We start from the raw sequence: 13632 nt of genomic DNA, 5'->3' as shown, positions 1-13632 counted from the left end.
TCTATGAGATCTCCCATTCATAGCCAAACAGGGTGTCATTCTATTGCAGAATAAGATCATCTGAGGCATCGTGCCACGTTGAATGAATCTAGAACAAACCGCAAGAATTCTCTGAATGTTTCCATATAAACTAAATGAGATCTAAAATCAGTTTAAGAGATATAAACAGTAACAGTGTCTCCAAATGCACATCACATGATGGATACCACTAAGGCAAGCACACCATCCCTTTGAAAAAAAAGACTTAGAAAATGGAGTATAGGATGAAGAACAAAACTGGGTCATTATATCAGTTTAATTAGTCAAGCAAAGTGTGGTCTATAATGTTAGCACACCCACACAGCCTATACAACTTTATATGGGACAGGGCCAAAACTCAATAGTCTAGTGGCGAAATAGGGGCAGGGTGAGGGGGTGGGGGGTGCACTAACTCTATGTCTTTTGACACTCTTCAATATTAAAATAATGTGCTGGGTGGGAGGTCACAGGACAGGGCTGGAAATGGGGAAGGTGGATTGACTGACAGCTTTTAGTGAGACAGAGAGAGAGAGAGAGAGAGAGAGAGGGGGGTACTTTACATAAAGCAGTAACAGACGACTTGTACAGTCCCTGCCAGAACAAACAAAATTTATGTGTATTAAGAGGCCCCCTTTGTTAGCAGTTTTGCGATGGAAAGACGTGAAGCCTGAGGGCTGGGTGTGGGGAGAGAGAGCCTGAAAATCAAACTCCATTAAACATTTAGCCAGCGAATTTACGATCCAGTCTTCTCTTCAGTGACAACGGAGCTGAGCAGGAGAAGAAAGAGCTGATCCTGAAGAACAAATTGTGCTAAAGATATATGGGCACAGACAGAGAGACAGAGAGAGAAAGAGAGAGAGAGAGAGAGAGAGAGAGAGAGAGAGAGAGAAAGAAAAAGTTTGTTCCATAAAACCACCACTGGCTCCAGCACAGACATGAGTTACTGTCATATTTTCCCTCATACCAAGAAAAAAATATGATCAACGACATAAGTGAAAAAGTCTAAAGTCTACGCCACATCAATCACCCCTATGTCTGGCACTTCATTCACCATCCTGCTTACACTAAATTATGATTAAGAGCAGTGTAGTCATATGAATTACTATTAATTTTCCTGAGAGCAGCTGTACACAATAGTGACTCTTTAGTGTGAGACATGACTAAATGATGGGGCCAATGAGTCAACAAGTGTAATTTTGGAACCAATAACTAACCTGCAAAAGTTGAATTTGATTGAGTTAAAGAATAGTGCTTCAGGGCCTTGCAAAGAACTCTGAAACAATCATAATATCTTTATTGAAGTATCCTAGCAGATTTTACAATAGTAAAATCATCCACCATTGACAGAATATGTAAACTATGAAGTCAATGATATGCTCTCAGAACATCCGGAATAGCACACCAACAGTTCCACACCATTCTTTGATCCACTGGAAAGGCTACATTTCACCTTCCAAAACACTCAAATTTTTCCTACTGAAAGATCTTCCATTAAACTTTTATGTTACATTTCACCTCAAATTTAAGAGCTTCTGGACTTCTCACACTGAATGACTGGCCTCAGGCACCAGTCCCTGACATCAAACGTGCCAATCGAGGTCTCTCCATTGCAAAATAAAAGGCATGACTGCTGAAGGAATGCTCCTAGCTGGTCAGGTTCCAAAAGCTTGGCTAAGCGGTTCCTTTGCCCATGTAAACAAGAACTTTCGCTGCAACGTTTGGCCAGGGCCTCTACATACACGCGCGCGCGTGCACACACACACACACACACACACGCGCGCGCGCGCACACACACACACACACACACACACATACACACACACGCACACACAACAGAACTCACAGAAGGGACAGGGTAATGGACCATGGGCTGTGGACACCAACGTAGAACAAAGACACTCGTCCAACTGGACCCAACTACACACTAAATGGCGCATAACCATTACGAGACTAGATTACAAACATAACAACAAATACCACAGCAGAGAGACTACACACCATGGCTATAGATATACACAAAGTCCCTCTCTGCAGGCACTTCAGTTGTGAAATGTTTGAGACTGAAGGCCATTAGTGGGATGGATGGATGTTATAAGAAACCACTGAAATTACAAAGCAGGGATCTTCAACAAAGTCTTCGATATTACCATATTATGTCTACCATAAAGAGCAGCCAAACTAATTTAAGTAGAACTTTTGTGCCTGTATGCTTTTCTTGAGTTTAATCACTTGACAGATTGACAGACTTGAAAGTACTCTCGCCTGGTTTTCAAATCTTTTACTTTTGAGTTTCTTAAAAGGTTTAGCCACTTAATATGCAAACACAAAGACAGTCCTTTAGAAATGGGCCCTATTCCATGATGTGAGGCAGCAGCAGGGACATTTCAGCAATTTGAATTTAAACATCAGTCCTGTGAAAAAATCTCAACCAAACATGTGAGGAGAGGGTTGCAGACGTATGTACATTCAGAAATGCATCAGGGGATCAGGACAAAAATATTACGTGAGAAAAATATTTCTAAAAGATTACACATTTTAACCAGAGGTCCTTAACAAAACATTCAGGGAAAACATGGGAAAACATTAAAACACATATATTCTTCATGGGAAAACATTAAAACAAATAAATTTCCACGCAGTATTGAAGTCCTTGACAGAACACGTTGTAAAGTTCATGACAATACGTATAATTACATTTATATAACATGTTACATTCATTAAATGTAGAAATTTATTTAACAGCATATGCAGTTCAGTCATCCTTTCTTAGCCCAGTCTTTGTTTCCTCCTGTCTTTATTATTTTCATTTAAGCCTAGCTTTACAACATCTGTGTCAAGTAAGCAACAATTATCAAGTTTTTGTTCAGTGTTTGAGCTAAACTATAGGAAGAAGACGACCAGTCAGAATGTACTGGGAGCCGTCATGCTAATTGTCCAAGTCCTTGACAACGCATCTATCAGGCATAATAAGCAGTAGCCAGAGTACCCAGCCTACCTGTACATCAAGCACAGGACTATAAAATGCGTAAGAAAAACTTGCCGAGACTAAACAATAACCCTCAGTGTTTCCCATGAGGCCACAGTGTCAAGGGTTGTCTGCCTCTTATATAATCCACTGGCAGGTCCTCACGGTCCAATACAAGAGTGATTCCACACTCGGGACCAAGCCAAGAGATACAATATTACTCTAAACTTCTCTCTCTCTCTCTCTCCCTCTCTCTCTCTCTCTCTCTTTTTCTACACTCCATAAACCCTAAGGAGTCAGTACTACACACTCTGCTACTGACAAGACCACCATTGTTCACAGGTGGGCATTCCAGCTGCCAGTCTTGAGTTATTTTTAGAGACCACTAATAAAAAAAAAATCAAGCCGACTCATGTCTGTCTGACCATATATTCCTGAGCAACTGTGTGCGCCTTGTATAAACATGCATTTGAATGCTTTAATAAATCATCAACACTGTCTAACCTGCAGCCACTGACTGACATTAAGTGTTGGCCATTGCTTAATGTCCTTAGGAGCACAGATAACCAGTTTGAGTTCACTTTAAAAAAGGACTTTTTTGAGAGTTGTACTCAGTACATAAATGGGTCAGAAAAACACTCAGCGTTATGCTGACAGAGAATATCTTCAGAGGTTTCTGAGTTCAAGAGTGATGAGTGCAAATGTAGAACAGGAATGGAAGAAAGAATGATTTCAAACCTCTCCAAACCAAATCGTAAACCCATGTTTCAGATGCCATTCTGTTTCCAGTGTAGTAAATATTAAAGTTTATAGGAGTGAGTCTGTCCTAACTGGACAGATGTGACAAGCAGGTTCTGGGAAATACTCACGTTTGGTACAACGCTGCGATCCAGGTGCTTTGCTCCATCCGACACAGCACTGCCCTCCACAGACATTCACCCTGCAATGACACCCAGAGCACAGGGTCACTCTCTCTCTCTCTCTCCCTCTCTCTGTCTCTCTCACACATGCACAAACACACACACACACACACACACACACACACACACATTTGGACCCAGTGACCTAACTGTAACCCACAGATCCTCCCCTTTTCACAAAAGTGGTTTCTGGTGCAAGTTTGCTTTCTCTCTCTCTTTCTTTCTTTGCTGTGATAAGTGTGAGGGCGGCCAGCCAGTTCAGGGCTGGGATCCCATATGACTCCCACCTCCAAAGCCGTGTCCAGTACAATCATACGAAAACCATTGTCTCAGTTATGAGCTTGGAGCCATTTCCTTCCCAAGTATTGCTTTTTTTAATGAAAAGGAAAAGTAAAGCAGTTGTCAACATGTTCTTCACACACTGTCTGAAATGTAGTAAAATATAGCCTAGAGTACAAGTCAGGGTGGCTCTAGGGAAATGTTTTGAAAAAAAAAGGGAGGAGTATATTTGGGAAAAGGGAGAGTAAGCATTCAGTCAAACTCTGTGGCAACAGTTGTAAATAGTTTATAGAGGAAAAAGCAGAGGTTTGGAATTTTAATTGTTGGTCATTACCAAGTACGATGATGACCTGTTCCAAAGTGGGAGCTGAAAAGAACAACTGGTAGTAGTGTCTCCTAACCTACATTCTGCAAATTGCTACAGAAATCGGACGTGACAGCGTAAACTGTGTCGAGTGGTTCTCGATATCCACCCTAGTGAGCTTAGAGAAATGTGTATTACATCACCCCAAGAATTGAATGAAAAGAGTAAGTGTGTTGCACTACGGTACGTAAAGCTTACCCAGAAAGTTTCATATGGTGGCTCGTTTGCCGAACGAGCTGTTGCTGCGTAAAGGGAGCGTCTCGGCGCAAAGGAAGAGTCGGGTTCGCCTGGTTTCCCATTCTGCGGGTACGAACTGGTCCACTAAAACTGGCACTAAGTTCCACATTGTACGAGTGAGGCTGCCCCGAAGCTCCCGAATGTGAAGAAATTGAACTCACATGTACTCTATCCGTACCGCTCGGTCCTGGTTGTAATACGTAGTATTTCCTAAACCCACTCTGATCCATGAATACATATGCCGGCAAAATAAATAAACCAAGGGTAAACACAATGTTCCAGTTTATCCAAGCCATCGGGTTCACGAAGAAAATCAAGTGACCAAGAAAAACTGAACAACTTAGTAAAGAAGAATTTCGTGCAAAATAATCAAGAGATTGTTCCAGCCGTGACTCTTGTATCAGGAAAAAGTAGAGAAGTAATGCAACTAACACTATCGCAAGTGAAAAAGTTCAAAATCCCTGAGCGATGTCATTTAGCTAACAGTCGACATATAAAACAAACTCAGAAAGCGAGCACATGAATGACTCCAGAGAGTGAAGGAGAAAAAAACCTTGAAATTTCGAAACGCACGACAAAATTGAAAAAGAAAGAAAGAAGAAAAAGAAAAAAGAAAGCTAGAAGTCGAAGTTTAAAACTGAATAAAACCTTGCTCTATCTAAGCGCAGTGTTTAGGGCTGCCTGCGCGGCTGCCGGAACAGGCTGCTATGGCTACGTGTGTGAGATATTTAAGTCGGTGGGATAAGATTGAAAACTCTTTAAAAAGTTTCACTGTGTAAGGGCAGGAGTTAGTGTCACAACTCAACAGCCAATCTCAAGCAGACATGACGTCAGTTATAGGGCGCTTATTGGAAAGCACATGTATGGGGCTGTACCCTGAAAACCTCTGACTTGCAGAATAATGTGAACTTCTGAGATATTATAGAAAGTAATTTAAAGAAATACCCTAACTCCTAACGTGGCTCTTTGAAAAAACGATTTTCATGTATTATTATCTTGCTTATCACTTACAAAACGTGTAAGATTGATAGCATGTATATATGTATGTATGTGTATGTGTGTATGCACTTGGGATCACTCTTCTTAATGAGGCATGCATCATCATAGAAACACGTTCAACAAATTTATACTCAAGTACTTAATAAAACTTGGTCTACTTTTAACGTGTGGCCCCATATGTGTCAGTCAGTGTAATTTATTTAGTTTGAGTATGCATGCTATTCACTTGGAATGTCTTGCTGTCAGTTTTGATGAAGAGGCAAATTTATATGGAAACTCACCATCCCTGCTCATTATGAGGCGATGGTATTTATATAGCCCCTGGCCTTTGTAATGAGGTGTCCAACAAAATGAATGAGCAGTTTGACAGCACTATGTGTAATACCTGATCTTTACACAGCTCCCAAGCCCCAAAGTTTAGTGTTAGTTTACTGTCCACCCACTTAAAGTTTTCACTTACTTCAATGATGCCTTGGAGTATTAGCTCATTATAACTAAATATGCTTTTGAGATTTCATTACCATGCCCACAAATGTCTTCAAAACCCAAATGAACTAATAATTATTTTTTTGTGTGTGTTGAAAAAGGCTTAGACACATGAGCTCCTCCTCATGTTTGCCATCCACACAGTCTAGAACCTTCCAGCTGGCAAATGGACGTGGGTGCTTCGGGAATTAGTTGATATTAATTTGTTAAATGTTAAATTCCCCAACTGGTCTAGTCTCCACATTAATAAAGATGTCCAGGTCTCTAAATAGCTTTCATCTCTTGATCCACATATATGACTTCATTCCTTAGAGGTGAGGATGAGGGCTCTTGAACTTGAGCCCAGTTGACAAGTTCAAATGACCATTCAGATCAAGACCAGGGAGTGGGCGTGTGAGTAGATAGCTGTGTCATTAGCCTATTTTTAGATTTTCTTTGTAGAGAGAGAGAGAGAGGGAGAGATGTGTGATAATACTTGTTTTCTCTTTCTGAGAAGTTTGTATTGCAAAGGAAGATTGTGTTCTCACTATTGTTTTTTATGGCAGGTGTTGTTATTACTGTTTACAGTCACGGTTATATGCACCTCCCTCAAATCCTATATGTTTATTTAACATGCAGAACACAAAAATGCTGCCACAATAACAGTCCTTTTCAGGAAAACCAAATCAGAAAAATGAGCTTTTGATCATCTTCTTACAATCTAGTCATATTTGAAATATTCAACCAACATACACATCAAAAGAGCTTATCTTTAGTTTAAAACAATTAGAGCTCATTCCTCAAAGTTCAGGCAACCCGGAGAGTTCTAACAAAAACCGTCAGGGAATTAGTTTCTAGAATTTAATGACACACCACAAGACCAAAGTGATCACAAGCCTCAGTCTCGCTGTAGGCTGTGTCACAGGAGGCCTGAGATGTATAAAACATGGATCTTTAAATGGGACTATATACAGAGCAGGGCATGGGAGCTGAAGGAAAGCAGACTGTGAATGTCTTGCCTCTGGGAGCTCTCAGGTCTACAGTGCATTCCCCAGAGTGGCTGTTAGCTGCACCCTCTGAGAGATCTCACTGAAATCTCCATGAGATGCTTAAGATCAATCAGGAACTATAAAGGTAGCAAATGGTGAGATATCCTGCAGTTTCATGACCAGTTCAAATAATAGGATATATTAAAAGTCTTGGTTTCCCTTTTACATACATACATACATACATACATATATATATATATATATATATATATATACACATACATACACATACACACACACATATACATACATACATATATATATATATATACACACAGTATGTATGTATGTATGTATACATACACACACACACACACACATATATATATATACATATATATATATGTATGTATGTATGTATGCATGTATGTATATACACACACATAGACAAAATTAAAGGATGTAGCTTTAAGATGATGGTGTAAGGGCATAGAAATGTTACAATCCATGGTGATATTTATGGCCGAATATTACGATCATTATTTATCCCTCTTACATAACCTTTGGAAGTACTTCAGTAATCCTGCCTTTGAAGTCAGCACAGGATGTTTGTAAAATGTCAGCCATCAGAAACCCCCGGCCCATGTTCCTGCAGTTCCTCTGTGATAACTGGGGAATATCCTCAATGTGCTCATTTAGAAGGAATTTTTTCGTATCATTTCAGGATTAGACATGGTATTACTGAAACAATAAAAGAGTGAGGTAGATGTTCAACAAACTGTTGCTTGTATTAATCTTAATTACTTTTAAAGAGCTTGTGCCAATAAACATTTCATTCATTATTTCTTTAGATAGCCCAAGACAAGTGTTTCCAGGTACCACCAGAAAATTGACATCTGTTCTATTTCAAACTTGATTCAAAGTAATTATCAAACCTGTGATTAATGGAAACAGAGGTGTCGGTTTTGAGAGAGAAAAAAATGTGTGAAATGTTTGTTGAAACCTTTGGGGAAACTACACAACAAAGTGAACAAAGTTTCTGTCAGGAGACAACACATATAGCAATACAGTATCAAATGAAGGATGACAAATAAGAAACAATCTCCTATTGTTTTTTCAGAAGAACACAAACAGCACTACAATAAATCAAAATACACACGATGATACCCTCTAGGACTCGATGATATCAGCAGAACGTTCTGGAATCCTTTGTCTTCCTACACAGTGCAGGCATTTCAGATTATGTTCACCGCTTATCTTTATCTTTGGTGTGTATATTAGTTTTAGATCTATGAAAGAGACTGGACAATAGTTTTTGCATTTTGCATAAAGTATCTCTAAACTTTGTAACTAGTCTAATCTAGCTGCATTATAGCTTCCCTCATTTAACTCTCACATCTTCTGTTTTTCATACTTCAAATAAGACAGACACCACTCTTCATAGTGTCCAGCATGGTTTGTCTGAGTTTCATAACAGTATTTGTGTGTTTTCCAACCATTTCCACTCATGGTGGTCTTTCAAATTACACTGTGGTCATTCAACAGACAGGTTAACAGAGTTTATGACTGAATATTTATTATCAAAGTGTCAACAATATAATTTGCAGTTATTACACCAAGACATCAGAATTGTTATCACAATAATTCATTTAGCTGTTAACAGGTAATATAAGGCCACATCTAAATTTCATTTCAAATTTTGAAACAGAACAAAAAGTAACTTCTTTGAATATGCTCTATCTATTCCCAAAGATCGTTGTTTCTTCCAACTGAAGTACATAAATGTCATATTTGCGCCTTAAAATACATCACTAAAACTTAAAATAAGTACATCATAGGCTGGACAGACGTGGGGCTCCTCCTTCTTTAGAGTGGACTTCACACCTCATTGGCTGCGGAGTTGGGCACTGATGTCTTGTAACTCTGTGATTAACTGTTCCAATTCTCTGACATCACCGCTCAACTCCTCATGGAGCTCTCCTGTTGCAACGTCCGTGTACAGTTGCTGACAGGAATTCATTAACAAAAAAAAGGGCTTAAGAACATTAAAAAATACAGCACCCAAAGAATCTGAAATAACATTATGTTCAGAACGAATGATGGAAGGAGAGATGAATAAGAGATAAGACATGACAACTACCTTTGCTTTGGTGGCCAAGCTCTTCAGACTGAGGCGAGCCGATGAGAGCATCTGCACAGCCTCCTGTGGGTTAGTCTTCAGTCTGCTACAGCTTATAGACACTGAGTGGGACACAGAGAGAGAGACAGGGTGGTGACAGTTAGTTCTTCAGTGATTGAGTCAAAGGCAGAGGCAGAGGACCCAGGTGGTCACATTCATAATACAGAACTACGGTGGCCTGAGTGAACAGATTTAGCACTGGATAGGCATGATAGGAACAGAGAGGAATAATCAAGGGGTTAAAGGTGAAGAGGTCACTGTAGTCTTTGTGCTATGGAAACCCTGTGGGCACATTTATAACCGAAGAATCCCAGAGAGAAAGAGAGAGAGAGAGAGAGAGAGACTTTTTTCCCATTTTTTCAAAAGTAATGAATCCCTAACAAGGACTGATTTATGTCCATTGTGAAAAACATCATTGATCAGAGGGTGTGTGAGCGTGTGTGTGTGTGTGTGTCACCTACACTGCTCAAGACCACAACTTCTCATTAAGTCTGTGATGGGCTGACTATCTCTGATACAATAATTAGACCATGGCCTACGCACAACATCCATTTAATCATGCGTAATTAGAGCTCTCCAAGTCTAGGAGTGCTCAGTGCCAAAGCATTCATTAAAACCTTATAGGGCTGTCACCATCCTTACCCAGGAATTATGTCTACATTCAAAGAGAGCTTTTAAAGGAGAACTCTAAAGGATTCAATAAGATTTCTTAATGCTCGATGACCAGTTCAATTATACGATTTTGGAAGACTTCTAAAATGCCCACTGAGTTTACTTCATCTAGTCTACCCCTAAGATAAATTAAAATTAAAGTGGTATTTCTGAATTGCTTTAGGTAGCGTAGCAACTGGAATTCCTTAACATATGTTCAAAACTATCCTGTGCAACATTCGGTCTGTCAGTGCCTGCAGCTATGAATGTAAACATGAGAGTGACATGAGAGTTTCCTCAGCACAGATTATTAGAGAGAATGGCAGGTTTTCTATGTTCAAATCATGAGTACCATCTATAAATCTCTCAAAATTACAATCCTGTAACACTAATACATTAAAGAGGATAGTGGTAATTGCTAGTGTTTATCTTTGGAATATGTGATTTTCTAAATTTTTCCCAGATGCCTTCTAAACGTTTTGAGTGAATGGCCTCTGCTTGTCACTGAGTACACAAAGTCATTCTCCAGAGCAGGCGGGAAAAGGGGATTCAGATTGGCCCCTACCCATAATGCAGCTCTGTGTTTACTGACATCTTTTATCTTCTTCACACACACACCACAAAGGAAAAAAATAATAGAAAGTCTCTTCCCTCTTTCCTTCCTTCCTCCTTCCTCTCTCTCTCTCTCTCTCTCTCTCTCTCACTCTACCATGTCCTCATGTTGTCTTGTTGAGCTGTGGCAGCAGGAAAGGTCAAAGCGATGTGATTTATGGATGCAAGTCTCTTCTTCCAAACACAACGCACACACGCGCGAAAACACACGCACACACACAAACGCACACTTGCTGCAGCCAGACACAGTATTGCAGGCAGTACGACAAGTGGTTTGTGGATTTTTCTTCAAAACCATTTCCAATACAAAAGACAACTCCTACCAATGTAGAGAAAGGAATGCGCACACACACGCGCGCACATGCACACACGCATGCACGCGCACACGCACACACACACACACACACACACACAGATCATGTGGACTGAACCTGGGTAGAGTACAGTTGTCTGTTTGGGGGGGGGGCTTCTTGGTGTCTGATACACTGGCTCTTTATAAATCATTTACATCAACACCACTGCCTCTTTCCTCAAGGACAAAAGGTTGAAGGAAGGGAACTGTGTGTGTGTGATGGCTCAGGACTGTGTGTACTACATTTCATCAAAATGTGCCTGTGTACATAATCTGTGTTATCTTTTAAGAGAAGTTGTTGCGTCAGTATTATAAATGCATGTGTGTACATTTGTTTGTATATGTTACAAGATGAGAGTTGTGTGAGAGAGATATCAGGTGAAGCTTCAGTCCAATTGTTATTCCGTCGGTTTATTCGAAAACTCTCCGTCCTCCTAATGTTTAATTCAATGCAGGCACCCAGCATAATGAAAAACGCCAACAACTCCCAGATTAACAACTTTACCGCGCCTCACATACACAGACACACACACACAATCAGAACATCCTCTAGATAAACTACTTTCATATAAGATCTTCTAGCATCTCTGCATTGTCCTTGTTTTTGCCCTCTCACAAACACATTTTCACACACACGCACAAACACACATGCACAGAGAGAGAGAGTGTGAAAGAGAGAGAGAGAGAGAGAGAGAGAGAGAGAGAGAGACTGGCAGAGGTCGGTGGGGTAAAAGGCTTGTTTGTCGTCTTTTTCCTCTTCAAGTGTCTTCCATTCATCATTACCTCCTTCAACTCCAGCTGACGTACAGGCCCCACAAGATGCCACATTAACCATGATGAAGTGGCTGTGAGTGTGTGTGTGTGTGTGTGTGGGGGGGGGGTATGTGTGGTATGCACACATGTGCTTATACACCAACTTCCCCAGGCCTGTCTGTTTCCTTCTTTAGTTCTCTCTGATTCTAATTGAATTAGCCTGCCCCTGAATTCCTTAGTGCTTAGCCAATTCAAGTCATCTTTTGGCGGGGGGGGAGGAGGAGGGGGGTTGTCTAAAATAGCAACGACGAAAAAAAATGACAGTTGGACTAAAACTATAAGTCACATTAAAATGCAAAAAAAAAACGGATCATTACATTGACCTGTCACTAATGAAAAAGCCTTTTCGAAGAGTAGCAAAGCCTGAGAGGAAAATGAATTCGCTGTTCTCCTGTCAAACTCAGCCAAGGGAGATGACTTTGGGTCAGGACCAATTTGATCAGTGAACAAAATGATACACATGGCTAGCAAAGGCCTCCTTCTAATTATCAGTGTGAGCGGAGGAGCGAGGGGACTGAGAGGCAAAAACGGAGGGTATGAGTGAAAATCCCCAGGAGACGAGACCGGCGGCCGACTGAATCACGTGCGTGTTAACTCAGTGTCTCCGGTGTGCTCACGCTTTTTTTCAGTTCACACTCACGTACATGCACACATCCAAACACATGGCGGTCTACAGGCTGTTTCATGAGCTTTATATCAGTATAAGTATTCATAGATTTATAGTTCTGTAGTGAATATGTGCTTGGGAACTCTCACCGTTAGCCATGTCCATAGCTCTCTTCAAAACTTCTCTAAAAGTGCTGATGTCTTTCTCCCAACGACCAGACACCTGTATCTCGCAACGGTGAGCTTTACAAAGGAACTGCAGTGCCTGGAACACACACACACACACACACACACACACACACACAGATTACTGCATATATCCATATAGACATGCATATATACTGACCATTGATTAAATACACATACATATGCACAAAGATACCTATAATACACAGGTGGAGACATACACACATAATAACAGAAAGGGGGGTGAAATGACATGAGAGTGCTGATGGATCAGAAGTCAGCTCTAGCTTTTTGGAAATGATTAAAGAGCAGCTTCATAAAAAGGCCTTTACATATGAACTTAATATGAGCAGCCATTTATCATACACACACACGTCTCCATCACGTGAGCACATGTCACATCAGTTATTAATGAACACAGAAATAGCTTATTAATGTCCGCCTTACTCCAACACAATAATTCATTTTTTTCCTTTACATTAATGTAACTTGTACACTCTATGGGTGACACTTTAGCTAAAACCACCAGGAATCTGAGAATGACTGTGTGCTTTGTGTATTGTAACCCCTGAAAGTTCCGTGAGTAAGGGTAGACAGAGCTATGTGGTAAATCCACCGTGAAATCAGTGTCAAAACATTGTGGATCTAATTAATCTTGTGCAAAACTAGTGTGAACAGAGTAAACAGAGTGAAACTTCAAAGTGATTCTCATCTGAATACAGTGTGAAATCAGAGTGAGTCTCCATTGAACCTCTCTGAAGCCTACCTTCTCATTGTCCTCAGTGTTGTTGCTATGACCGTTGCCATAGAGACGGGCATACAGTCTCCATATTTGGGCGTCGGTGCTGCAGCGGGAGGAGACTCTGCCGAAGAGTTCCTGAAGTTTCACCCGCAGACCGGACGACTGGTCGCCACGGTGATCCGTTAAATCCTCCACTACCGCCCGAACCAGGATCTCCAAAACCTGTAATAGATATGGGAGATTTTTCAGTGAACA

At 40.6% G+C, this 13632-nt stretch overlaps 2 protein-coding genes across 2 annotated transcripts in view; both read right to left on the bottom strand.

Annotated features, from left to right (window-relative positions):
• ltbp1 (latent transforming growth factor beta binding protein 1) overlaps positions 1-5326 on the bottom strand; it is an 85326-nt gene extending 80000 nt beyond the window's left edge. The window contains exons 1-2 of the mRNA XM_030786154.1: positions 4745-5326; positions 3853-3923 (exon numbers count right to left, since the gene is read on the bottom strand). Coding sequence (XP_030642014.1) covers positions 3853-3923; positions 4745-5079 — 406 coding nt within the window. The 5' untranslated portion in view covers positions 5080-5326. The remainder of the gene's footprint in view (positions 1-3852; positions 3924-4744) is intronic.
• Positions 5327-8859: 3533 nt separating this feature from the next.
• The window catches only part of ttc27 (tetratricopeptide repeat domain 27), a 72098-nt gene continuing 67325 nt past the window's right edge, over positions 8860-13632 (bottom strand). Inside the window, exons 17-20 of the mRNA XM_030786367.1 lie at positions 13402-13599; positions 12600-12714; positions 9377-9477; positions 8860-9241 (exon numbers count right to left, since the gene is read on the bottom strand). Coding sequence (XP_030642227.1) covers positions 9122-9241; positions 9377-9477; positions 12600-12714; positions 13402-13599 — 534 coding nt within the window. The 3' untranslated portion in view covers positions 8860-9121. The remainder of the gene's footprint in view (positions 9242-9376; positions 9478-12599; positions 12715-13401; positions 13600-13632) is intronic.

This window comes from Chanos chanos, chromosome 10, assembly GCF_902362185.1.
Source record: "Chanos chanos chromosome 10, fChaCha1.1, whole genome shotgun sequence".
NCBI classification, from domain to species: domain Eukaryota; kingdom Metazoa; phylum Chordata; class Actinopteri; order Gonorynchiformes; family Chanidae; genus Chanos; species Chanos chanos.
This window is presented reverse-complemented; position numbering and strand designations above follow the sequence as displayed.